This window comes from Colobus angolensis, unplaced genomic scaffold (assembly GCF_000951035.1).
Source record: "Colobus angolensis palliatus isolate OR3802 unplaced genomic scaffold, Cang.pa_1.0 Scaffold431, whole genome shotgun sequence".
Taxonomy (NCBI): Eukaryota; Metazoa; Chordata; class Mammalia; order Primates; family Cercopithecidae; genus Colobus; species Colobus angolensis.
Window position 1 is genome coordinate 2,590,746 of NW_012117722.1, and position 25,315 is coordinate 2,616,060.

Genomic DNA, 25,315 nt, shown 5'->3' on the forward strand with positions numbered 1-25,315 from the left:
GAGAGATTACAAAAACAGAATGAACTTCTAACAGTGCACATTCATTTACTTGATTAGCTGACAAAAGATGTACTCAAAAGAGTAGGAAACATTACAGTTAAGTTTTGAGTGTTGGGAGAAGGAAAAGACAAATCTCTAAGCATGGGATATTGCCTAGAATTACACACTTAGAGGTCCAGTCCACTGGCCATTCCTCCATTAAATCCTCCCTAGCTCCCCAGATCGTTTCTCCAGGATACTTGCAACTCTCCTACAGCACCTAACACATACGGCCTTGTAATTTTCCACGATCTCTTTCTAGAAGTAAAATCACTGAGATCATGGAATATTTCCTATTCTTCTTTATGTGCTCTACAACACTAAGCAACATACTGCATACGCAGAAAGTATTCAAGAAAAGTTGGCTGTTTAAAAAAAGGTAGGGAGCTACAGAAAAATCTCTGGTGGGGATGTATCAGAAGACAAGAGAAGCAAGAGTTCAACAGGGATTTGGGGAAGGGAATGCTAAAGAAGGCTAGGGCACAGCTAGAAAATAGACTTTCCTGCTTCACAGTTTTGCTAGAGCTTATAGGTACAAAGACTTGCAGTTCCAGATCTTTCCAAAGTTCACACCAGCCTACCAATATGAATTCAAAAGCAGACTAGAATGCTGATAGTCTTTCTTATTTCAGTAATCAGCATTTTAATATAGTATTTGATATATTTGATAGCCTTTTATAAAACATATATTGGTATGGAATATAGAAAAATGAGATGAACACATTTTTAAGTCATTTTTTAACAAAACCCCCGTTTTTCCCATCAGTATTTATCTTTTTCTTACCGGATCTCCTTTATCCCCTTTCTGCCCAGGTGAACCCGGAGCTCCTGGTAATCCTGCTTCTCCCTGAGCAAAAATGCATATCTGTGTTAGCAACCATTCTGTCACATTGATCTAAAGCCAAATGGTTTATAAATATGAAGCTGGCAATAGCAAGATAACGCTTTGTTCTCCTCTGAGCTGATGCTTAGAGTGAGGAATAGTGAGCCGTGTGAACAAGAGAAAAAGGGCATGCCAATGGAATTCCATTCACTATTCCTCACTCTTCCAAACAGCATTTAGCATCATCTCCTCTAGACCTTCCATGAGCTGGAACACAAGCTGTTTCTCTATGGTCCCCCGAACCTTGCCTTTTTCATGGAGCTTACTATGCAATATAGACCACTAGAAAAAATGGAAGTTTCCCTTAAACTTTCACCCCATCCCCATCCTGGCTCAGCCAGAGCTAGGGCACGCTCTGCTCTAGAAACTGGGGCACGTTCTCCTTTCCTCAGGTATGGGCACTGGAAAAAGCCATCAAGACACCACTCAGCCTTTTAGCACGGGCTTTATGACTGCCATTAACATCCATAAAGGAAGTTCATAAACGTTCATGGTCCAGCCTTCTTGACCAGGGGATCATATTGGTGCAGATGAAACAAATTATTTGAATAATAACAGAGCCCCTCTAAATATTCCCATAATAACTTATGGTGGATGGAGACAGCTGGTTGAAAATTTAGGGATGCTGGAAAAATACAGTCTACACAGAAGAAGAAATACAATGTGGAGTATTTTTGTGTATGTTTTTGAAGAGCAGGCACCATATTTTCTTCAACTGTGAATTCCCAGAACTTCAGCCTATTCCTGGCACATGCTAAGTACTCAGTACTTGCCTGTTGTACAGGTAGTTCCTCCCTTCACCTTTCTATTCATTCTAGTTCACGCCCTGGAAGGAAGTTCAGATGGGCTCGAAACTATCCAGGTAACAATCCAGGAAATCCTATCTCCAATGCCTTTTTCTTAACCTACCCCAGCGACTGGGGTATTTACTTCAACAAACACTGAAGGGCAAGACACATTCTGTGAAGAGAGGCCACATTCAAGGAGCTGGGCTCATAGTCTGGAGTGGCTTTCAGTATGCACAGATTAAAACTAGCATACCTTGTTTGGAATGCACTGGCACTGGTCTTTCAGTTCCTGCTTTGCTGGCAGATATGAAGACATTTTACTGGCATGGGCAGTTACCGATGATGATGCAATATTTCCAAAGCCATCCTGCTCTGGGCACTAAAATCCAAAAAGAGGCTTTAGGAAATGGGGTCAATTCCAAACATTCTGATGTTCCAAACACCGGCTCCCACTAAACTAGGGGTTGCTGAGGTTGCCTGCAAGAACCGCTTTCTTACTAACCAAAAGTTGACACCAGTGTGAGAATGTTTATGACACTTTTGCACTTTCTGCCTGAGCCCATGTGTTTTCTTATATTGACAACACACAAGAAAAATATTTAAAATAATGGACTTGGTAAGGAATTACAAAGTTACATTAGGTAACTTTTTGATAAGTATAGAAATTTCATAATTTATAATAATTATATTGTAGCAATAAAATAATTTGTACAAACAATATGAATTGAATTTCATGAAACAATATGAAGTGTTTAATGTGAATACATCTTTTGGGAACAAAAATTAAAGTTGAAGCATGTAATTTGAACTTACAAAATATGGTTTCCTTCAACAAGATAATTTTTAAAACATATAGAGTAGAAAATAAATTCTTTTTACACTCTTAGACAATATTTATTAAATCAAAGTATACTTTAGTCTACTGTTCTTTAAAGATATTAAAAAGGTCTCCACTGCAACAGACAAGTAGTGCATTTTATACTTATCTAGTGGGTTCAGAGCATGCTGGACAACATGAAGTGCAATTTGGTTACAAAGCAATGAACTTTTTTTTTTTTTTTCAAAAAACTAATCCAAATGGAGAATCTGAAGAGGATAAACACATTGTTTTCTCTCAGCATCATGTACCAGACTCCTCACCATAGTTTTCCACTCTGAATTTGCAATTTCACGAAGAGAAAGCACTAGGAGAGAGTTAATACATTACTTTGTATACCACAAATTGTAAATGCATGGCAGAGTATTTTCAGGATACAAAACTAAAATATTGTCTGTGGTTATCTACTGTGGTTGAAATCATGATTGATATCTATTTTCTTTTATGGATTTGGCTATATTTTCTAGTAAACATAGATAACTTTTGTAACAAAAATTCATTTTGATGATCTGTGCAGCAAAGCATCATGGCATACGTTTAACTAAGAAAACTGCACATCCTGCAAATGTACCCCTGAATTTAAAATAAAAAATTGTAAGTAAGGAATTAAAAAAAAAAACTTGGTAGTAGTTGAATTCTTTGATAATTACAATAAAAACTGTAACAAAACCAGCACCCAGAAATACTGCAACTATTTACTGTATCCACCATTAGTTCTTTCAAATCTACTCTCTCCAGATTTAACGATTAGTTATTTATCATAACAAGTTTCCAAATTTGAAAGTCTAAAAACTATTTTATATTTGAATGGAACAAGGTTATTACCAAAACAGTTCATTCATCTCATTTGATTTGATATGATTTTTCAGCCAGTTCTTACTTCATGGCTTCCCAGTCAGATAACCAAGACCCATTTATGAATTCACAATTTTGCTCTGGATAACCGAGTCACTATATTAAACTGAGGATTTAGATAACTTTAAAAGTATGTCTCAGGCTACACAATAAACCCGTCCACACTCCACAAAAAGTGCCTAGAGGCAACACCAAACATACAAGTAAGGACTCTTCTCCTTGTAAAACCTCTGGTTTTGATTTGACACATATTCAGTTTTAGCCCTTAAAACTGTAACCACATTTCTCATTTATTTTCAACAAATGTTACTGATTTCATCCTTCTCTTAACAATTGTTCTTCATTCTTTTTACATCTAGAGTCATGAAACTTAACTGCTTTAGAAACTGAAAATCTAATAGATACAAAGAAGCATGTTTATAGGTGATCTTTTAAAAATGTTGCCTTTGAAATGTTTTATAAAATATTGACAACCAGAAAACATGTGTGAGCTGAAATTTCAGGACAAAATTAGATATTTAAGCAACTACATTAAAAATTTCTGAGTTCAAAACATTTGGCAACAAGAAAGAAAATAAATACAGTTGGTATCAGAAGTAGAGCACATGCATGTAAATGGCGTTTACATAATTATTTATCTTTCCAACTGTACATTCATATTCATAAAAGGTAGTATGTTTCTATTTTTTGTTAGTCATTAAATGAATGGTGATATCCCCTCCAAATAATTGTCAGCAAAAAATACAGTCTTTTCTTATTTTTTCCATAGTTAGAGATAAATTCCTACCTTATTTTCTATTCTTTAAAACTAACTCCCAAATAATCTTTTCAAGATATGATTTAAAAATCTTTTGTTCATAATGTGTGAGATCATGTCACTGCTTTGAATTACAAACCATTCCACCCAATTCATCACCTATACTTCTTAAACAATTTCCTCATAAATCGGGTGGAAAGTTTCTATTATATTAATACAATGATAAAGGGCAGTGATTACTGGTCAATTATACAGTATTTAGATATATCAAAATATCATTATATTACTTTTCAATCAGAGAAAGTTATTATTTTAAAAACTCTTACATCAAAAAAGCATAACTAAAAACAAATTTTTTGGAGAATTAACATCTTTAAGATTTAAATGTGTAGCTCCAGGAAGTCTAGGTATTTCAAGTCTGTAGATTGGCATTCTAAATTATCTTTTCAGATATTTATAGAAAGATATTTGGCTGGCTTGCATTTTACTTGGAATGAGATACATGAACTGGATTGGAGATATGCTTTATAAAGCCAAGTTACAAAAGCAAAACATATAATATTTGAAAGACTTAGCTACTCTTTAAGTCACTTGGTTACATTCTTATTTCACTAACCAAAGTGAGCTACAAAAGTTAAAAATATTTTTGAATCATAAATTATTGAAAAAATTTTCATATAATTTTCTATGGCAAGTATAGAACTTTTATGAAATCTAAGATCCAAACAAAAGGCATTTTTACCTTTTATTTTCACTTTTCATATGTTCTTTCTGTACTTTTTTTTAGAACTAGCCCTCTTTGAATATCTTTCTGTCCCATTTATCTTTTTTAGTAGTTGGTAAGTCAATAAATCAAATAATGATTGTCTACTTTCTCCAAATGAAGCATTAGGAATAAAAAAGTGTATCAAGGTAAAACTTCCCTTACTGAGTCTGAATTGTACTTAAATCAATTTAAAAACAAACATAATTATACTTAGTAATATAAGATAGCATACATGGCTATCTTATACTGAGAGATATAGAAAGTATTGAATTTAGTGTTTTTCTTGTAATGAAAGATTGATATAAGAAAGTAACAGTTGTACGGTTAGGTTAGGAATATTTAGAATGAGAGGCTGAGGAACTGCATTTATATTTTGTTTCCAACAGGAGTCACTTAAGAGAAAGACACAAAGAGAGGGTAGGGAATGTGCCTTAATCATGTTTGTTAGCCCTGTTCCTTAGCACCGTGTTTAGAAGATCAGTGTTTCTGAATAAAGTGTTTGCTGGAAGAGAGTGAACGAATATATAAAGCAGTGACTTAGCCTTTTCTGATTTTGCTGCGAGGTAAAGGGGAAGGACATGGGGAAGGCAGTTGATCCAACAATGATTGATATCCCAGACATGAGGTAAAGGTGCACTTTGGCAGTAACAGGAAAATGGAAGATGAGGATGAAAAGTCTACATCAAAGGAAACCTAGCCAGGATGGGTGACAGGACAGAAAAGGAAAATGAGTGAGAACCAAGTATGATCACAGATTTAAAACTTCTGTAACTGGAAATGGTGCAGATGTCAGAACGTAGTTTAGGAAGAAAGGCATAAATTCTTTTTAAGTTATAATGAGTTCAAAGTGAGGATATATTATCCTCAAAATTAAGGGTGAAGTGCTGGAATTAAAACTGTTGAAAGTAACCATGAGAAAGCACCATGAAGGCTTTCTTACTTGGAATAAATTACTCACCTGGTTTCAGCAGAATACACTCAGTGCTACCCTACATTTGGACTCTACAAACTATGCCACTAAAAGATAATTAGCTTTCTTCATTCTTCATAAGCGACGAAAATTAACTTACCTTAGTATCTGATATTTCACAACATGTTTCTTGAGCTATGAGGTCTGCACTGCAGTAGATTTTAAGTTGGTGAAGTTCAATCTATTAAAAAATTAATAATAAGAAATATCTTTAGTTTTTTGAGAATCACCTTCAGGCAGTTAAGAACTACAATAATTTAATCGGAAATATAAAGGAAGCTAATATAAATAAATTACTGGTAGATATTTTAATGTTTTTATTAAATGTAGGATTCATTGTTTTATGGACTACTTGAGAGACATAGAGTTGGATATAGAGATGGATCTATAGATAAAGGAAATCAGGTAATGAAAGCAATTGCAAACCTTGGCTAGCTGTTTCAAACAATAACATAGAAGAACTTATTTTTAAAAAGCTATTGTTTTACACTACAATAAAGAATGCCCACAAAATGAGGCCATTTCAAAATAAAAAAATTGGAGAAAAGACAAAATCAAAGACATGAACACATGATGAGAAGGGCTTTATTTGTACTTCCAGACTCCTATTTGAGGCACTGAAATAGGTGTTCACTTACCAACAAGGAAAAAATTTATCTATATTTCATGAATTCTGCCTGAAACCTATTGATTTTTGTATTATATTGGTATAATCTGAGCAAGGCTAACAACCTTTTTACAAAAATAATTGATTCCATCTATTTGCTTAGCAGATTTCTCTTTTTTTGGCATTTGGACATGAAATTAAATGTAGTTCGAGGAAAGTATAATCATGCCTTTAAATGCAAGATCAAATCACCACCTTAGAAAAAGTAAATAGTACTGATTATTGATAAAATACCAATATAATAAATTCTTAAATAGGTTGTTTGAATTCTTTGAGCACTGAAATGTTGTATTAAATTATGCATTACTTTGAGGTCAATAAGTACTTTATATAGAAAGACCCAACTCTACTCTTATAGTAATTAACCTATAATAATAGAAAGCAGGCATTTGTGATTAGTGGTGAATCTCTACTCCAACTTTAAAAGCAAAAAGGGGGGAAAAAAGCTATAACTTTTACTTTACACTTCAGATGAACAAAATCAATTCAGTTCATAGAATGCATTAAGAACTCCAGACATCTTATAGATTCATGAGCAGCCTAAGATTTGCAGACAATGCAAAATCATGAGACTAAATGAAATGTAATGATTTATGTTCTATAACTTTTCACAAGGTTATTAAGGTTAACTTTTATTTATAAAATTTAAATACACTGTCTTACATAGTATAATGAAATACCAGCAGTAACATATGAATTATGTAGAATGAAGAATGAGAACTCCAATTAATTAGTATTGTTCTTAACTAAAACTTATTTATTACCACTGTTATCAAAATAGTCAATAAATATTGAAATCCTATTATGTACCATCCATTGTACCAGGTCCTGCATATGAATTGTTTTACTTAACTAAAGAGAGATGATCAATTTTCAAAGGATTATAACCTAATTGAGTTCCATGACATTGAAACCATGGTCAGAATAGTTTATGCTTTGTTTATTCGTTCATTACTTCAGAATGCTTCACTGATATAGTGCTTTAGAAGGAGAATGCTTAAGGTTAAATCTGTACTGATGCTTGTCAAAATGCTGAGTTGATTTGAAAAAAAAAATCTTCATATCAGTTTTGTCACTTTCTCACAAAAACACACAGGTGGAATATGTGAAATAAACTCAATCATGAGAATTTTTTTTCAATAACACACAGCCCAAATAAACACATTTTCACACCATAGTAGATCTTATGAATCACAGAGCTTGTACAGAGATGAAGAAAAATTAATCCACTCAAAGTTTCAGTAGAACCAGGAATCTTTTATAAAACTATGTATTTTGTTTGTTTAACTCAAACAGTGACTGTCTCCAAAAATAACTGCATCATTGTGACATGCCTTCAGATTTATCATCAAATGAACCAAGAATCCACATTAAATTATGAAACCACTGTAATACCATGGTTTTCACCTATATCCTTTTTATAAGGATTCACCGGATATTCTTTAGCCTCAAATTGTGGGATCAATTCTTTTTTTTTTTTTTGAGATGGAGTCTTGCTCTGTCACTCAGGCTGGAGTGCAGTGGTGCAATCTCGGCTCACTGCAACCTCCCCCTCCTGGATTCTAGCGATTATCCTGCCTCAGCCTCCCAAGTAGCTGGACTACAGGCTCCCATCACCACACTCTGCTAATTTTTTGTATTTTTAGTAGAGACGGGGTTTCACCGTGTTAGCCAGGTTGGTCTCAATTTCCTGACCTCGTCATCCACCCATCACAGCCTCCCAAAGTGCTAGGATTACTGGCTTGAGCCACCGCGCCCAGCCCAGGATCAATTCTATCCTTGGGTGAGAAGTTAATGAGACACACGACAAAGAACACTCCATCTTCTTAGGCTGAGGTCCAAGACTGGATCCCATTCTTGCAAAAACTCTAAGAAATAAACTATAAACTGTTTATACATAATGGACTAAGAAAACGTGCAGCCATCAAATTTAAATATATCTAACTTTTTAAGATTATAGACCTTGTTCTCTAGGAAAATCAATAATAAATCTATATCATGTTAGCTTCAAATATAATATTTAAAGGAACTTTCTATCCAAAAGGGTTTTACTAGGCAATTTTTCTCTTTCAAATGACCTACTAATATATTTAGTGAGTTTTTCCATACAATAGAACCCTGAAAAACCATTATAAGCTTATAAAAAATAGTCTGCAATACAAAGTAATTGCTATTTCAAGGATGAATGGTCTATTGTTCTTGAATGAAAATAGCAGGTAATCTGGAACGATTTAATTTAAACTTCGGCTTTTTCCAGTCCTTTCTATTTAAAACATATGAGCTAAGACCAATATTATATTTTGTATCATATTTTCAATTTTTACTTTTAATAATCTAATTTTTTAAGGCATGACCTAATTATTTTAAATTTCCAGGCTGGAGAAAATGGGTATAAAATGGAGTGAAAATAATATATGTGAAAATATAGTTGGAAATAATATAGCTGTTCTTCACACATCTGATGGCAAATTAATTAAATTAATAAAATTGATGAGAAGGGTATCTATTACACAGTAATAAAAGGAGGATGTTTTTAATAAGTTTTTTTTTTTTTACTTAGAAATGTTAGTTCTCTTTCACAACCGAGATCACAACTTACATCCACAGGCTTGCCATCTGCAACTCGCGTAGCAATAACTGTCCGTCCATGGAAATCCACAATGTCCTTTTCATCAGTCTGTCTCCTTGCAATTAAATTACAATCCATATAGAGTGAAATGACCTGGGATTGTATACTAATGCCAAGTTTGTGCCACTGACGATCAAACAAAGGACGGAGTTCTCGATTTCTAAAAATGTAGTTCAACACATCTCCCTCTGTGGCTTGAAACATAAATTCCACCACCTTCTTTCCACCATCAACTACTATAGAAATCTGCAAAAATGTAAAGCATCTTTAAATGTTTTAAAAATCAATGTTCAAAATTTTTAACGCACACAAAGAAAAGCTCAAGATGCATATTAGTATAACTGAGGCACTTAGCAAAATATTTCAGATGACACTTGTGTCCACCTGGTTTGTTAAAATAAAAGAACAGCAAATACCGCTACAAAATGGTTTACAAATGGGGCATTCTGGTGAATGTAATATGCTCCTTCCTAAGAGAACATCTAAGAGTGTGTGTGTGTGTGTGTGTGTTTATATGAACCATTTATAAGTTTATATATACATAATTTATGTATATTATAGATAAAATTTTATAAGTATATATAAATTATTGCTCTGTATTAGTAACACAGGAATTTAAGGTTACCAATTTAAGAAGACTAAGAATATGATCATTTCCCTAAGTAGGGAAACTAAGATCAATTCTTTCACTATTGACACTTTGCAAGGTACAGAGAAAACACATTTTAGAGAGGACATACTCTTGGTTGATCTACTCATCATAAAATTTAGCTGTGTTAACAGATTAAAAGATCAGGGAAGATTTACAACATTTCAATGGATACGTATAGAAGTAAAAACTAATGTATGGTGCCAGTAAGTAATTTTGAGGTTCCTCTCCCCTCCCTGGAGTGCCAGCATTCCCTCTTTTCAGCCCAAATGCCATCTCTTCTACATGCTCTCCTAGATTCCTGCTCTCTCCATTCCCCAATTCTGGTGAGCTGTCCTGCTCCCATTGACCACACCCAACACCAAGCTTAACTCTACCACTGCACTTGTTCCACTGTATTATAATTATGCTATGTTGTTCTCCTAGATGTCATCTCCTTACTCCTTATGCTCCCTGATAATACAAATTCTGTTTTTCAGATCTCTTTTCTTGTCACTACCTAGCACATAGCATGTGTTCCATAAAATTTTTATTGATGGGATAAATATTTAAGCCTCAACTCTTTATTCACCAAGAGTTGTCCAATGAAACAATGAACTGCTTTAAAAATAATATATAACATTAGCGATGACAGAAGGTGAAGAATGTGTTAGTTAGAAGGAATTAGTTAATGAAGCAGTTGTAAAGAGAAGGCAGTTTTACATCTTTAAACAAAATATGGACCTAGAAGTAAAATAAAAACAAAAACTAACACTCTGTTATCCACTATACTCTCATATTACGGATCTCAGCAAGACCATCATCCTAACTACGAGAATACTTGCATTTTCTTGTTGACGATCCCTCTAAACGTCCTTTGTTTGGGCACTAGATCGACTCGCAAATTCGTGCACACAGTTCAAAGAATTCACCTGGCTTAATCACACAAGGAAAACTAATAAGCACAACTCTAATGGTACTTTACCTGTGGAATATTCTGCTGGTTTAAAACCTGCCACAGAAACCACCGTTCCTTTCTGGCGTTTCTTCTTACTCGAAACATGGCAGCTACTGAGTACTCCTCAGGAAGGCCTTTGGGAAATACCTTACTGTGGGAGGAAAACAAAGAACTTTTGTGAGGAAACTAAAGATTGCAAGAAAAGAAAATCTAGGTATAAAGTTCTATACTTTATAGAACTTTAAAGTTCTATACTCTCAGTCATATTTTTCTCAGTAAATGTGTAACTTAAGCACTTTTCTCTTTCCTTTAAAAAAAATCTGGTACAGTATTGTTAAAGCTTGGAGTATATAAAAATGAGTGAAGAGATTACAGTATTAAGTTGTGACATTTCCTTATTCAACAAGATATTCAACAGAGGAAAATCTCAGAATTCACTGCAGTCTGACAAACAGTAGAGATTTATCAAGGAAATAAAATGGTATGACTTGACTTTGTTGTTAGAGAGAGGTACAGAGAATTTTAAAGAACACTCATAATAAGTAAATGAATATTTTCCAAGGAAGTTTTATCATATTAAATTCTTGCAAATTAGTTCCTAATACTGATTTCCTAGTCCCAACTGAAAACCATGCTAAATATAACGTGGATATTTTAGCTTCATTTTTATTTTAGCTTCTATATAGCTGTTAGCTTTTTCTTGCTTTGTACTATTGTCATGCAAATAAATCAAATCTTTATATTTTATATTCCCATCAATGAAGATTTCTAATATTGCTTTATATATGTATGTATTCATACAACTGTATTTTAAATCTGATAAGAAAATAAAAGAGACACAAACAAAGCACATTTATTCTGGCTTTTATATTTAATCTATGTCATTATTTCCAGTGCTTTTTATTTCATTGTTTGAATTTGAGTTACTGTCTAGTTTCCTTTCATTCAGCCTAAAGGAATTTCCTTCCTATTTCTTGTAGGGCAGATGTGCTAGTCTCAAATTCTGGGGTTTTTTAATCCTTAATTTCACTTTCAGTTTTGAAGAATAGTTTTGCTGGCTATAGAATTCTTGATTTACAGTCTTTTTCCTTCAAAACGTTGACTATGTCATCCCACTGCCTTCTGGTCTCCATGGTTTCTGATGAGAAGTCAGCTTACTCATATTGAGAACTTCTTGTACATGGTCAACTACTTCTCTCTTGCTGCTGTAAAAATTCTCTCTTTGACTTTTGGCAGTTTGGTTATCATATGACTTAAGTGTCAAGGATCTCCTTGAGTTCGTCCTTCTTAGAGTCTGTTGAGCTTCCTGAATATATAAATTAATAATTTTTACCAAATTTGAGGAATTTGCATTTCTTATTTCTTCAAATAGTCTTTTTTTACTCTCTCAACTCCTAGAATTCCTATTATGCATGCTTGCTGGTATAACACAGTCTTGAGACTGTTCATTTTTCTTCATTCTTTTTCACCCTGTTCTGAAGACTAATTGAACTATATTCAAGTTTCTGGATTCTTCTCCCACCTCAGATCAGTTCTGGAGCCACTCCTATAAATTTTTCATTTCTGTTTTATACTTTTCTACTCAAAAATTTGATTTGCTCCTTCTTAATAATTTCTATTTATTGATATTCTCTATTTGGGGAGACATCATTCTCATACCTTAGTTCATTACAGTTTCGTTTAGTTATTTAAATATATTTAAAATAGCAGACAAAGTTATTGTTAAGTAAGTTCAATGTCTAGGTTTCCTCAGAAACAGTTTCTATTGGCCACTCTTTTATCCATGTATGGTTTTGCATACAGTGGTTTTTGCATATCTTATAATTGTTAATTGAAAAGTAGACATTTAAAATAATATAATATGGCAACATTGGAAATGAGACTCTACCTGTCAATGGTTTGCTGTTGGTGCTGTTTGTTGTCATGCTTTTTATTTGCTTAGTCACTTTCCTGGACAAATTCTGTAAAGTGTGTCTTCTTCGTCATGTGTGAATCCTGCAGTTTCTGCTCATTTAGCTTAGTAGTCAACTAATGATTGAATAGTTAAACACCTTTGACCTAAAAGCATCCCAGCCTTTGCCAAAGGCCTGTGTGTGTGTGTGTGATGGAAAATACCCTAAATGTTCAGGCTGGCAGTTTATAAATCACCTTAGCCTTCGTGTTCTGCTTGTTCAAAGCTTTGAGTTTGGCCAGAGATAAGAGTTTAAGGCCTTTTCAGGCCTTTCCTGAGTTTTCACACAGCCCTGTAACATAGAAACATGTGTCTGGAGTCCTACAAATATGTTGGAGCTTTCTAGGGCCCTCTATGGATGTCTTCTTCCCCCACTTTTTCTTTAAAAATTGTTTTGATCAGCTTCTTGTTTATTCCAATTATAACTGCTGCCTCAGGCAGTTGCAATATTAAACAATTGCCACTGATTATTTTCAATTAATGTCCAGAGGAAAAAGCGATTCTTACAAGCTCTGATCAGGTCAAATAAAGACCAACCAAGAATTGGGGTTTTTAGGGAACTACCAGGCAGGAAAAATAATGGCAATTCCCTGAAAATGGAGCTTTTAATGAACTTCACACTCTTTCTTCCCTTTCCAGCAGCTGCTAGGCAGCTAGTTTTCACTGTGATTCTTAAGCTACTGGTTTTCAAGCCTACCCTGTGTTGGGGAGACAGGGATATGAATAGGACAAATGAATGGGACAAATTAAAATGCCATAAAGCCTGCTAGTCTTATTGAGATTCAATGTTTTTTTTTAAATAATCACTCATTAGATTGTGAAAGCACCTTAAAAAGTTCAGAATATATTGATTTTGACAAATTTTGCCTATGCCCTTATTGCTTTTTTTGAGGAGTAGATTTTCTGAAATCCTTCAGAAATAACAAATTGTTATTTTTAGCCACTAAGTTTTGTAGTGGTTTCTCACAAAGCAAAAGATAATAAAAACATTTTTTCTCTTCATTTTCTACTTAGGATGATAGTCATGCAGTCACCAGTCCATCTGTTATTAAGACTGAAAGCTCTTTGAAAGCAAGGACAGCATTTAACATATCTTTGTATCACTCACAAAGCCTAAATGCAGTCCCAACAGGGCACTCTATTTGTTGAATGAGTGAGCGATCCAGCAAATGAGAGACAGAGACATACTTAATTTTGATATGACACTTTGCTGTTTAATAAACAAATAGTAAACTGAGGTCGGGTGTGGTGGCTCACACCAGTAATCCCAGCACTTTGGGAGGCTGAGGCGGGCAGATTACTTGAGGTCGGGAGTTAGAGACCTGCCTGGCAAACATAGTGAAACCCCGTTTCTACTAAAAATACAAAAATTAGTCAGGCAGAGTGGCACGTGCCTGTAATCCTAGTTACTCAGTTAGCTGAGGCAGGAGAATTGCTTGAACCCAGGAGGTGAAGGTTGCAGTGAGCCGAGATTGCACCGCTGCACTCCAGCCTAGGTGACCGAGTAAGACTCCATCTCAAAAAAAAAAAAAAAAAAACTAAATAGAATTATTGTTCAATAATTTATAATCTAGTTCAAAAGCTGAAAATATTTTTGCATCACATGAGTAGTTTCTGCTGTGACAAAAAATAAGAGTATTATCAGTATTAATATATAACAATTTTATTTTAAATTATACATTGAAATAAATTTATTTATATTTAAGGAATAATTGATTTTTTAATCTAAGTTTATAATAAATGAAAATCCTTATAATTACTATATTTCCCTTTCAGAAATTGATATTGTGCTTTCAAGACCAAATAGGATTTTGCTTGCCAAGATTATGCTATTTGAAGAAAAACTTCTGCATTTTAAAAATAAAACGTTAAAAAAAAAATCTGCTCTTACAAACCATGTTTGTTGTTTATACCACACAAGCACAAACACTTAACATGACACAGAATAGTTTCTCTGGGTCTTGCCAAAATTTCTGTTATAAAAGAGGCCATATTGGGTTACCAGAGAGATACAATGACAGCTTGCTATGTCTAAGATATCCATGCTTGAATATTTCGAATTGAGTGTAATTTCCTATAAGAAATCCTATCCGTTGCTTATTCAGTGATACTCCCATTAAGAAAAATATCGTTGATCCTTACTTGCTAAGTTCATTCATACATATATATATTGGACTAGAAATTCTCAATGGGATATTTCCTGCCTTCCCTCTATTTTATACATATTGTATGCAGTTCAATGTTATAAATGAAAATTTTATCCACATAAATTAATACTAACCTACATTTGAAGAGCCCAGACTCAGTAAAATTTAAGTGTAATTTATACTTTATTTTAAATTGTCTCCTTTCTACACATTAATTAAGGTCATCTAAATATTCATGGGCCAATGAGGGCACAAGTACATCAGATTAACAAAATGTTCAATATAAAATCAATATTTTAAAAATATGGCTAACTAAACATCACATAGTCAAACTAAAGTTGGTCGAAGTGCTCTAAGCATGTCAAGGGAAAATTGCTGCTTGGGAGTCCACTTCACACTGGCCTCTGAGGGTGGGAGCCAGCTCTAGATGTAATCTGGAGTATCTCTGAAGCCTTATAATTCATATATCTTGGATTCCCTTGAACTTACAATTCACTTCAATGTTGTAGAAATCTAAAATATAGCTTGCATCTGCTCTCTGATATTCTCTATGTACAGCAGCTTTCTGTTTAAACATAAAAGGGAAGAAAACCATACGAAACGTTGGGGAAGTAACCAGGGGATCAGAAATAGGGCTCCTTAAAAATGACTAATTATAGTACAAGCAGTGTCCAGGTCTCAGAACCACTGCCAGTGAGGCTTTGACCCCAAAAGACATTTATTTCATAAAAATCTTGACATTAAAATGTTTCTTTCTTGGTGTTAAGATTAAGGAAGATTTTTATTTTTTTCTTTACATTTTCTCTACTTTCTCAGTTTTTGCAAGGAGCATGAATTGTGCTGATGATCAGGTTTTTAAAAATTATAACTATTCCCATCTTGGGAAAAATAACCCTAGCCTCTAATGTGACCAATAAATTATTCCTATATTCTTCAAGGACAGAGATGAGGGAGAATTGACACCTACTGTACCCCCTCACACACCTAAAAAGGCCATATGCCTCAATATGTTGGTGGTGAGGCAAATTCTTTAAAAACTGATAATGGTACTAACAAATATTATTTTTTCTATTTTGGTAGGTAAAAATTAAGTTGTAAAAGTCTAGAACTCCCAACCTATAGCCTTTATAATAAGTAAATCACAGAAGCCTTAAGAGAAAAAGCAAAACAAAAAACAAAAAAACCTTCAAATAAAAACATACCTATGACAATATTTCGTCCACTTACTTAAAACAGAATATCTAATTACAAAGTTACTAGTAGTAATATACATGGAGTTGGATAAAAAAATCACATTTTATTAACCCTGAAGCAATTCCAATGTATAGGACTTTAAGAATGAATTATATTTGTCCACATTCCATGTTAACTTCATTCTCTAGATTTTCTTTCCTACTTGATTAATGAAAATTTTTTTCTGGTCAAAATTCACTTAAAACCATTAGGAAATACAGATAGAATAAAACCTAAAAGATTTCTGTATTACAGAAAACATCTTGGCATGAGATAGAGGAAGCATTTGATCACTCTATATTTGTATAATTGTTATTAAATAGACTGTACATTCAACATTCCTCCTAACTATGAAGTTATTATACTAACTATGAAGTGCTTTCACTAACAAGCCAAAACACCTAATTGTCTACTTTTAGAGCTTTCTTCCTGTCTGGAAAATCCTTGTGTTTATAAAACACAAGCTCTGTTAATATTGAGATAGTCCCAAAAAGTCAGTCACACATTACTAACAAACTGTCTAATAATTAATTCTCACCTTGGACAGCACAGAGCAGAGATCTGTGGGGACTGCTATGAAGCAAAGAAGTTTTAAGAGGGAAGACACAGAGAGAGAAGAACAAATCCAGAGCAGGAAGCTCTCCTGAGTTACACAGACAAAGATGAGATGCTGAGTCTTGGGCAGCAAATGTGTCACCTTAAGGCAGTGGGAGTTTGGGAGAAAAGTTCCAAAAACGAGGGGATGTGAGATGCAACCAAGATAAACCTTGTCTATTTCTCTTTCCTGTGCTCTGGACTCACACACCTAAGTTCCTAGTGGGCACTCCATGTGGAGAGGAAAGGCATGTAATTAAATAACTGAAATTGAACGTTTTGTATTGCTGCCTCCACACATCCCTCCACAGGGATTCCACATCTCAATAAAAGACATGGCTGTTCACTCAGGTGCTCCACCCAAATCCCTGCAAGTCATTCTTTATTCACGCCTTTCCTTTATTATCCCCCATCCTGTCTAACCCATCAGCAAGTCTTACTGGTTTTTGTGTTTTGTTTTATGGGTTTATTTTTTTGAGGCAGGGTCTCACTCTGTCACCCAGGCAGGAGTACAGAGGCATGGTCATGGTTCATTGCAGCCTCAACCTCCCAGGCTCAAGTGATCCTCCCACCTCAGCCTCCTGAGTAGCTGGGACTACAGGCACATGCAGTCATGCCCGGCTAATGTTTTGTATTTTTTTGTAGAGATGGAATTTCGCCATGCTTCCTAGGCTGGTCTCAAACTCCTGGCCTCAAGTGATACGTCTGCGTTGGCCTCCCCAAGTTCTGGGACTACAGGCATGAGCCACCGCCCCAAGCCCTTACTGTTTTTATCACCAAAACAGATCTTGACTCTGGCTACTTCTTTCCATCTCCACTATCACCACACTAGTCCAAGTGGCCACCATCTCTCCCCAGGACTCCTGTTATAGTGTCCTGATTGTCCTCCTTCTTTCCCTTTCCTTACAGTCTGGCCCGCACATAGCAGCTAGAATGAGCTTTTAAAATCGGACCAGGTCCTTCCCTGACTTATAACCTTCTGAAAGTGTTGCATGGTTCCTAGAATAAGATTCATTTCTCTGACCATGACTCATAAGGTATGATGTGATCTGACTCCTGCCTTCCTCTGACACATCATCTCCTATTCCAGTCTCTGTGTGGCACCCAGGCTCCAGGCACAATGACTTGAGTTTTGTTCCTTGAACACACTGGGCTCATTGAGACCTTGGGCCTTTGTACTTCCTGTTTCCTCTCCTGGGACAGTCTTTCCCAGAGGTCTTCATTTACATCAAGATTACTCAACCTGCCACCCACTGGCCACATGCAGCTCAGGATGGCTTTGAATGCAGCCCAAACACAAATTTGTAAACTTTTTTAAAACATTATGAGATTTTTTTGTGTGATTTGTTTTAAGCTCATCAGCTATCATTACTGTTAGTATATTTTATGTGTGGTCCAAGACAATTCTTGTTTGTCCAATGTGGCTCAGGGAAGCCAAAAAATTGGACACCCTTGATTTAGATGACTTTTCCTTATTGTTCAGGTCTCAGCTCAAATATCACTTCCCTTGAACGGGCTAAGGTTGTCCTCACCCTAGTCACTATCTAACACATTACCTTGTTCTATTTTCTTCATAGGCTTGTGTCTACCTGACTTTTTAAGAATTATTGGTTTATGTATTTATTGCCCGTTTTGTGGAATGTGATTTCCACAAAAACAGGGTCCTGCAAGACTTGTGGCTGTAAATCAAGCATCTAGACTAGTACCTTGCATCTAGGAAGCATTCATAAAAATTCGTTCCATTCATGAAAATCCACAATGATGCCTATAACCAGTCCTAGTAGGTGCTCAACACTTGTATTCAGCATAAAATCTACGTTACCTTGCATAAGGCCCTAACACGGAGGCCTTATGAGACTGCGCTATACTGCAGTCATCAGGAAAACAACAGATGGAAAAGTCAAATCCTACGTGATTCTAAAGCAGGTTAATCAAAAACTTTGATAGAAAAAGAAGTCCGTTAACAAACACATCAGTTTCTTAATTTCAAAAAGAAGTTTAAAATCTCTACAGGCTGAAGCAAAATATAATAGCTGCCCCAAGATTTCACCAAAAGTGTCTTCATAGAAGTCTTCCAGTCCTCGGAAATGTGTTAGTCATAAGAAACCACACATCATGGTTTCCTGTAGTTCTATACTCCTAAAGCTGAAAAGGACTTTGATAGAAATTTAGATCAATCATCTCACTTCATAAATGAGGAATTAAAGCTGCAGACGTTAAATAACTACCTCACCTTTACTCTGCCAGAGGTCAGGTTGAAACTTGAACTCATGACTTTTAATTCCAAGGTTAGTTTCTTCCAATGTATCAGGTTGCTTGTATCTTTTTGGTTAAGAATAAAATTTCCCTCATCATTACCAACCTGACTTAAAAGTAATATTTTGGCACTATGGGGGAAAAATGTCTCTATCTTCCTAAGCATTAAGGAGAGATATAAGTAAATATATTAATTTCAATAAATGAATAAATAAAATGTTTACAATCACACTATAATATTAACAATAACAATTAATCATATTTTGCGCTTGAAGCAAAGTATTTATTCTGACATTTGCACATCCTGGGTGACTAGTAGCCCTGAAAGGTAAATTATTACAGTTCCTTCCTCTAATGATATTTTGAGCATAGATCAAGAAGTATCACAAAACACACAGTTATGACTTCAAAATAGAAATTACTGCCTTTCGGATTTTGGAAAAGATAACCATGTTAAAGAAGATGAAAACAAATCAGGAATATTTTCTCTCTATTCCTTAGATCATTTTCTAGAAAAATCAGAAGTTTTCACCAAGCATTTCTTTTCTTTTTAATATTAATTTTTATTTAAGTTTTGGGGTACATGTGCAGGATGCACAGGTTTGTTACATAGGTAAACGTGTGCCATGGTTTACCAAGCATTTCCTTAAAGATGAGTGTAATTTAAAGACAGGCGTGGTGGCTCACGCCTGTAATCCCAGCACTTTGGGAGGCCGAGGTGGGCGGATCACGAGATCAGGAGATCGATCGAGACCATCCTGGTTAACACGGTGAAATCCCGTCTTTACTAAAAATACAAAAAATTAGCCGGGCGTGGTGGCAGGCGCCTGTAGCGATGCAGGAGGACCGCGTGAACCCGGGAGGCGGAGCTTCCAGTAAGCGGAGATGGGGCCACTGCAGTCCAGCCTGGGCCACAGAGTGATCCGTCAAGATGAGTGTAACTTTCAGGAAGTAGTAGTGAAAATTATGAGAACAGTATGTATACTAGTAACTAGGTAATGTGAAGAAAGGTAAAAAGTGTTCTGATAAATATTACCTCTGTATATATTTTCCCAATGAAAAATAATACACTGGGATTTTAATACTTTGGGAAGAAAAACAGTAGAATGGTAACCTAACTAAAAGATAAGTAATTTCTTAAAACGTGAAAATAATGATCATGTGACTATCTCAAATGATGATGGAAAGAAAGAGAAACTTTTACACCAATCCTACATTATGGTTTTTCTGGTATACAGTAAACTTGCACTCTATTCATTCCCTGAGTTGTGAAATCAGGGCCTGGCATTGCTATCTACAAAGTTAACTTAATGAAGGCGAAGTATCTGGTCTCCCAGGGACAGAGGGTATCAACTGAACAAATAATGAACATTCCCGGCTGTTCAATTAATGAGAAGACAATAAAAACTGCCTTAAGAGGATAAACTTTGCTTTTCATACTCCCTTCCACATGGTTAGCATTGTAAGCATGACAAAGCCGGGGAAAAGCAGAAAATTTTAAAATTAATTCACTATTTTAAAGTACGCTCATATTTATTGACAGTTGTTTTATGGGGAGATAGAAGCAGACAGTAGGTTGCATTTAGTCTCCATGACTAGGCCCTGGTGGGTTGTTGTTAAGAAAAATAAAGACAATAATGAAGCTCATAAATTTGTTTACTTCTTAGTATATTAAGTAATTAGCAATTTCATTGTATAGCAAGCTCAAATTTGATGTTTTTGTTCAGTGTTCCTAAAAGAAACACAGTTTGTAATATGGTTACATCTCTGTGTAGTAACAGCTCTGTTTCAAATATACAAAAAGGCAAGGATAAAACCAAGCTACAAAACAAGAAAAGATCAGGAAGAAAAATTCATGATTACCAGTATCGTGTTGGTTCTTTTGCTTAAATAAATAATAAGGAATGCGAGACAATAACTAAACTATAAAAAAAGAACAAAGATGAAGAAACTTTTATAATTTCAGTGCTCATAAACTGAAAAGCAAGATGACATTATTATTCTAGAGGAAATTTCATTTCGTAAATGATGTTCTAAAAATTGAGTGTGAGATACATTTACATAGCAAAGTGTTTAAAAAGTTTAATTACTGATTACAGTGGCTCCGGAGGTAATTCTTCAACCAGCTCAAAGCATAAGCCTTGAAGCAAAGTGCTATTTTGATAGAGCTAGAGTGAATTTTCCAGATCATATTTAACAAGACCAAGTTTTATTTATTTATTTAACAGGACCAAGCTTTATTTAATTTTGCTTATAAAATTAAATGGCTAAATGGAAAAAAATCTATTTTTAAATATCAAGAACTGGCTTCCAAATTAATTCTGCCATTCTGAATAAGTGTGAGGCAGGGTTTAGGAAGAACTTCCGTATTTACAAGTATCAGTGAGGCCTCTGACTTGCTGAATATCTTCCAGGAAGAGAAATATGATACAAGTTACATTTCCTGAGAGTGAAGTGAGAGATGCTTGGAGTTTATAGTAAGTCATTTCTTTCCCAGCTGACACCCACCATCACCTGTCAGTTACAAGCAATTTGGCTAGCAGGGCCTAGAGGGTTTGTCTGAAATGCCTTCCTCCCAGGCTGGGTGATGATGTTGGAGTTCCACAGCCACAGAGACTCTGAAATCTTAGCCCTTTTGTGTTTGCTGAGGGGATTCAGGCAGATAGGTTGTTAATGGGAAAACAAAGCTTGGATGACTCTCTAATAATCTCACGCTTGATCTGATTAGCACTAGTTCAATGTGGCACTGTAAATGACTTTCCATTGAAAACAAGTCCCCCTACTGGATGCCATCCAGATAACAAAAACCAAGGATAAATTAGACAGTCTGCTCTTTAGAAATGAGGATACTTTGAAGGTTAGTTTTTTCTGGTGTCCCTTAGCCAGAAAAGGTTTCTTTTAAATCCTGGATTAAACCCAGACCTGCTCCCAGAAGGTCCTCTATATTCTGAAGTATCTCTGGGTCCGAGAGCTCAACTGTTGCTTTAGGATCAGCCTAGGAGGTCCTAGACCTAATTGAAAGCTGTGATTTTCCCAATGGCATATGCACTCAGCTGGTTTTTCCTAGCATGTAATGCTATTGCTACTACACCTCCATTTTTTTTTAATATGAATAAAGTTCAAACCCCTCATGCCAACAAGTAAGACCTTTCAGAACAGCCCACACTTTCAAGTCTTTTCTACCTCTAGACATTCTTCGCACCTATGTTCATTAACCACATGGGATTTCTCACTATTCCTCAAATTGCTTTGACTTTTAAAACTACCATGATGCTCCCTCTAACTACCACAACACACATTGGCCCCTTGGCTCACCAGGTAAATTCACACTTTGAACCTCAACTTTTCACTTCCTCTATGAAGCTTTTCCTGGCTTCATCTGTTCTCTCAGAGTTTATCATACATATATCTAAAAATTGCTATCATATTCCATAACAGCTCATTTTTGGCCTCTCCTTTCAAACAGAAATAATTCAATGGCAGGGACGGTGTCTATTCATCATTAAATTCTCGGGGTTTAGCATATAGTATTTATTATCATTTGGGAATTGAATGAAATACTTTGTTAGAATTTCTTCTTTCACTGTCATCAAAGCTGAACATAGAAATAATAACGACAATATACCATAAAACATTTTTTCTTGATATAACCCTCTTAACCAAAAGAAACTTTATATTCTTATCATGGATAAATCAGAAGAGAGAGGCAAACATGAGGATAACAGAAAGAATTGCCTAGTATCCATATCTTTTATTTTTTAATCTTTTGAGACAGGGTCTCACTCTGTCACTCGGGCTGGAGTGCAGTGGTATGATCAGGGCTCACTGCAGCCTCAACCTCCCCAGGCTCAAGCGATCCTCCCACCTGAGGCTCCTGAGTAGCTGTGACTACAGGCCTACACCACCACACCTGGCTAATTTTTTTGTATTTTATAGAGACAGGGTTTTGCTATGTTGCTCAAGCTGGTCTCCAACTCCTGGGCTTAAGCGATCTGCCTGCCTTGGCCTCCCAAAGTGCTAGGATTACAGGTGTGAGCCACCGTGCCTGGCTTCTACTGGCTTTTGAGCCTCACAAATGATGGTGAGCCAGAAGTTGATAGGACTATATTTGTTAAACACTCTGTGAGGCTCTGTGCCCCAGATACACTGCCTCAGGGCCCAGAGGACAGTTAGAGAACGGGTCTTTAGATCTCTGCCACCAGCTTCCAAAGCACACGTGCACACCTCACTCAATCACAAGCCACAGGATTACTCTGGCACCTGTGAGCCAAGAATGAGCAGCCATGAGCAGAGGTTGGTTGGGTCTCACAGAGTAGCATTTTCACGGAGAGAACTCCGAGCAATGGCAATGGCAACATGCATTGATAAGAAAATTAGAAAACAAGAAGAAAAGCGTATCTGCTTTTGAACATGAACACGTGCGTATCACTTTTGGAGCTCCCAGAAATAACAAGAGTAGGTTTTAAGCAGTTATGTATGTAGAAAATAGAAGTCATATCAATTTATGCATTGATGTTAATATAATATCATCTAAATCCACGTATTAATGAGGCCTGAGAACATTTAGATTACACAAGTCAGAATTACATAAGAATTATAGAAAAAGTGGTATTGGACCACCAAAAAAAGAAGGAAACTTGACGGACATTAGTGAGAGCTGAGTATAGAATGTAGCATGTGTACTAAGCTTTCTAGGATACATAGGATTCCAATGGACAGAAAAGATGGGCATGGTATGACAGAGAGAGACAGAAATGGGTTCACAAAGGAAGTTTAGTGCAACACCTAGGTCAGCACTGGCATTGGAGATAGGACAGCTATCACTGGCAACTATGAGGGAGAAATTTCCATAGTATTCAAGAAGTCCTAGTCAGATTTTAATGGGTTAAGGGATGTGTGAAGAAGTAAAAGTGGACAGTAACGTTGTTCCTTTAAGAAGTTTGTGAGTAAAGGGGACTGCCCAGGGGAAAATGTTTCTATAATAGGGAAGGATTAAGTATATATTTGTAGAGTAAGAGGCCAGAATACTGTGGAGAGGAGCACTGAAGACCCAAGAGCAGGGGGATCATGGGTGGATCAAGGTCTTAGAGGAGGCTGGCTAGCAGAGGATTAAGAGCACAAGTGAAGGGGTTAACCTTTGAAAGAAGGAGGGTTGCCTCCAGGGAGAACAGCTGAAACTAAGAAATTGTGAAGTAGAGAGAAGAAGTTGGGATTGTTCAAATAAGAAAAATAACTTGAACACAAAACATCTGGTCAACTCAGTCTCATATTCAACCAACCAGATGTTAATTCTGCATGGCATCACCACATGTGTTCATATTAACATTTTTCACTGAACTTATGATTGTTTCCAAATTACTTAGATATAGCCATGGTGGAAGGAATTAAGTTAATTATTTGAATATTTTATTACTTTAGTCTAAAATTATAAACATGTCACCTAATTTGGAAAAAAAATGTGTCGTATGAAATTGTAAGGCTGACCTAAATAAAATAATGAACAAGATATAGGAAACTTACATGAATCACATAAAATAACATAAACTAGTTTTTCTGCTACCATGTTTATTTTCTAATTAGCATTTGTGGCTAAGTTGAAAGAATTGAAATGACAATAAAGTAATGATTTACCTGTTGGCACAATTATTCTTCCTTGGTTGACATGGATTTCAAAGTTTATTATTGAGATTATAATTATATCCTACAATCTCATTGTGTCTAAGAAGGAGGATTTGACTATTTAATGCCATTTTATGATACACAGAGTCCAATCAGCCTACAGAAAAATCTTTAGATTTGTTATAAAGTTACGCTGAAGCACTAGTATAACAAAGCATCATGCACTACTAAGGTCAATTCTCTAATTCATAAATTGAAGGCCATGCTTATTTGTAGGTTTACAACCACTATAAAAGCAACACATTTGCTACCACCTAAGGATAATAACTAATTAGTCCTCATAGCATTTTTATGAGCCAAATTAAGATTAAAGATAGGACTGAAGTACATGCTTACATGCCTTTCTTTTGTACACTCTGAAAACCTGCAGTGTACACTGCACAGATACATTCACACAACCCTACCAGGCAAAAAGCTCTGCTGTCCCTTATAAGATCGATTCACTGGATAAAGGAATGATTGGAAAAAGGAAAAATCTAATATATTATGCAACAATAGAGGCAGATTAATAAATGCCTATTAGACTGACCCAAATAATTATCAAAACAGAACACTGTAGTTTCATTACTTTATGAGAACATTTGCTTTATTATGACTCCTAAGTAGTACATTTAGCTGGTACCTCACTACTATCAAAG

General features: G+C 35.4%; 1 protein-coding gene across 1 annotated transcript in view; it reads right to left on the reverse strand.

The window, feature by feature from the left end:
• The window catches only part of COL19A1 (collagen, type XIX, alpha 1), a 339,364-nt gene that overhangs the window by 269,275 nt on the left and 44,774 nt on the right, over window positions 1-25,315 (reverse strand). The window contains exons 5-9 of the mRNA XM_011957047.1: window positions 10,845-10,968; window positions 9,202-9,477; window positions 6,036-6,116; window positions 1,964-2,089; window positions 824-886 (exon numbers count right to left, since the gene is read on the reverse strand). Coding sequence (XP_011812437.1) covers window positions 824-886; window positions 1,964-2,089; window positions 6,036-6,116; window positions 9,202-9,477; window positions 10,845-10,968 — 670 coding nt within the window. The remainder of the gene's footprint in view (window positions 1-823; window positions 887-1,963; window positions 2,090-6,035; window positions 6,117-9,201; window positions 9,478-10,844; window positions 10,969-25,315) is intronic.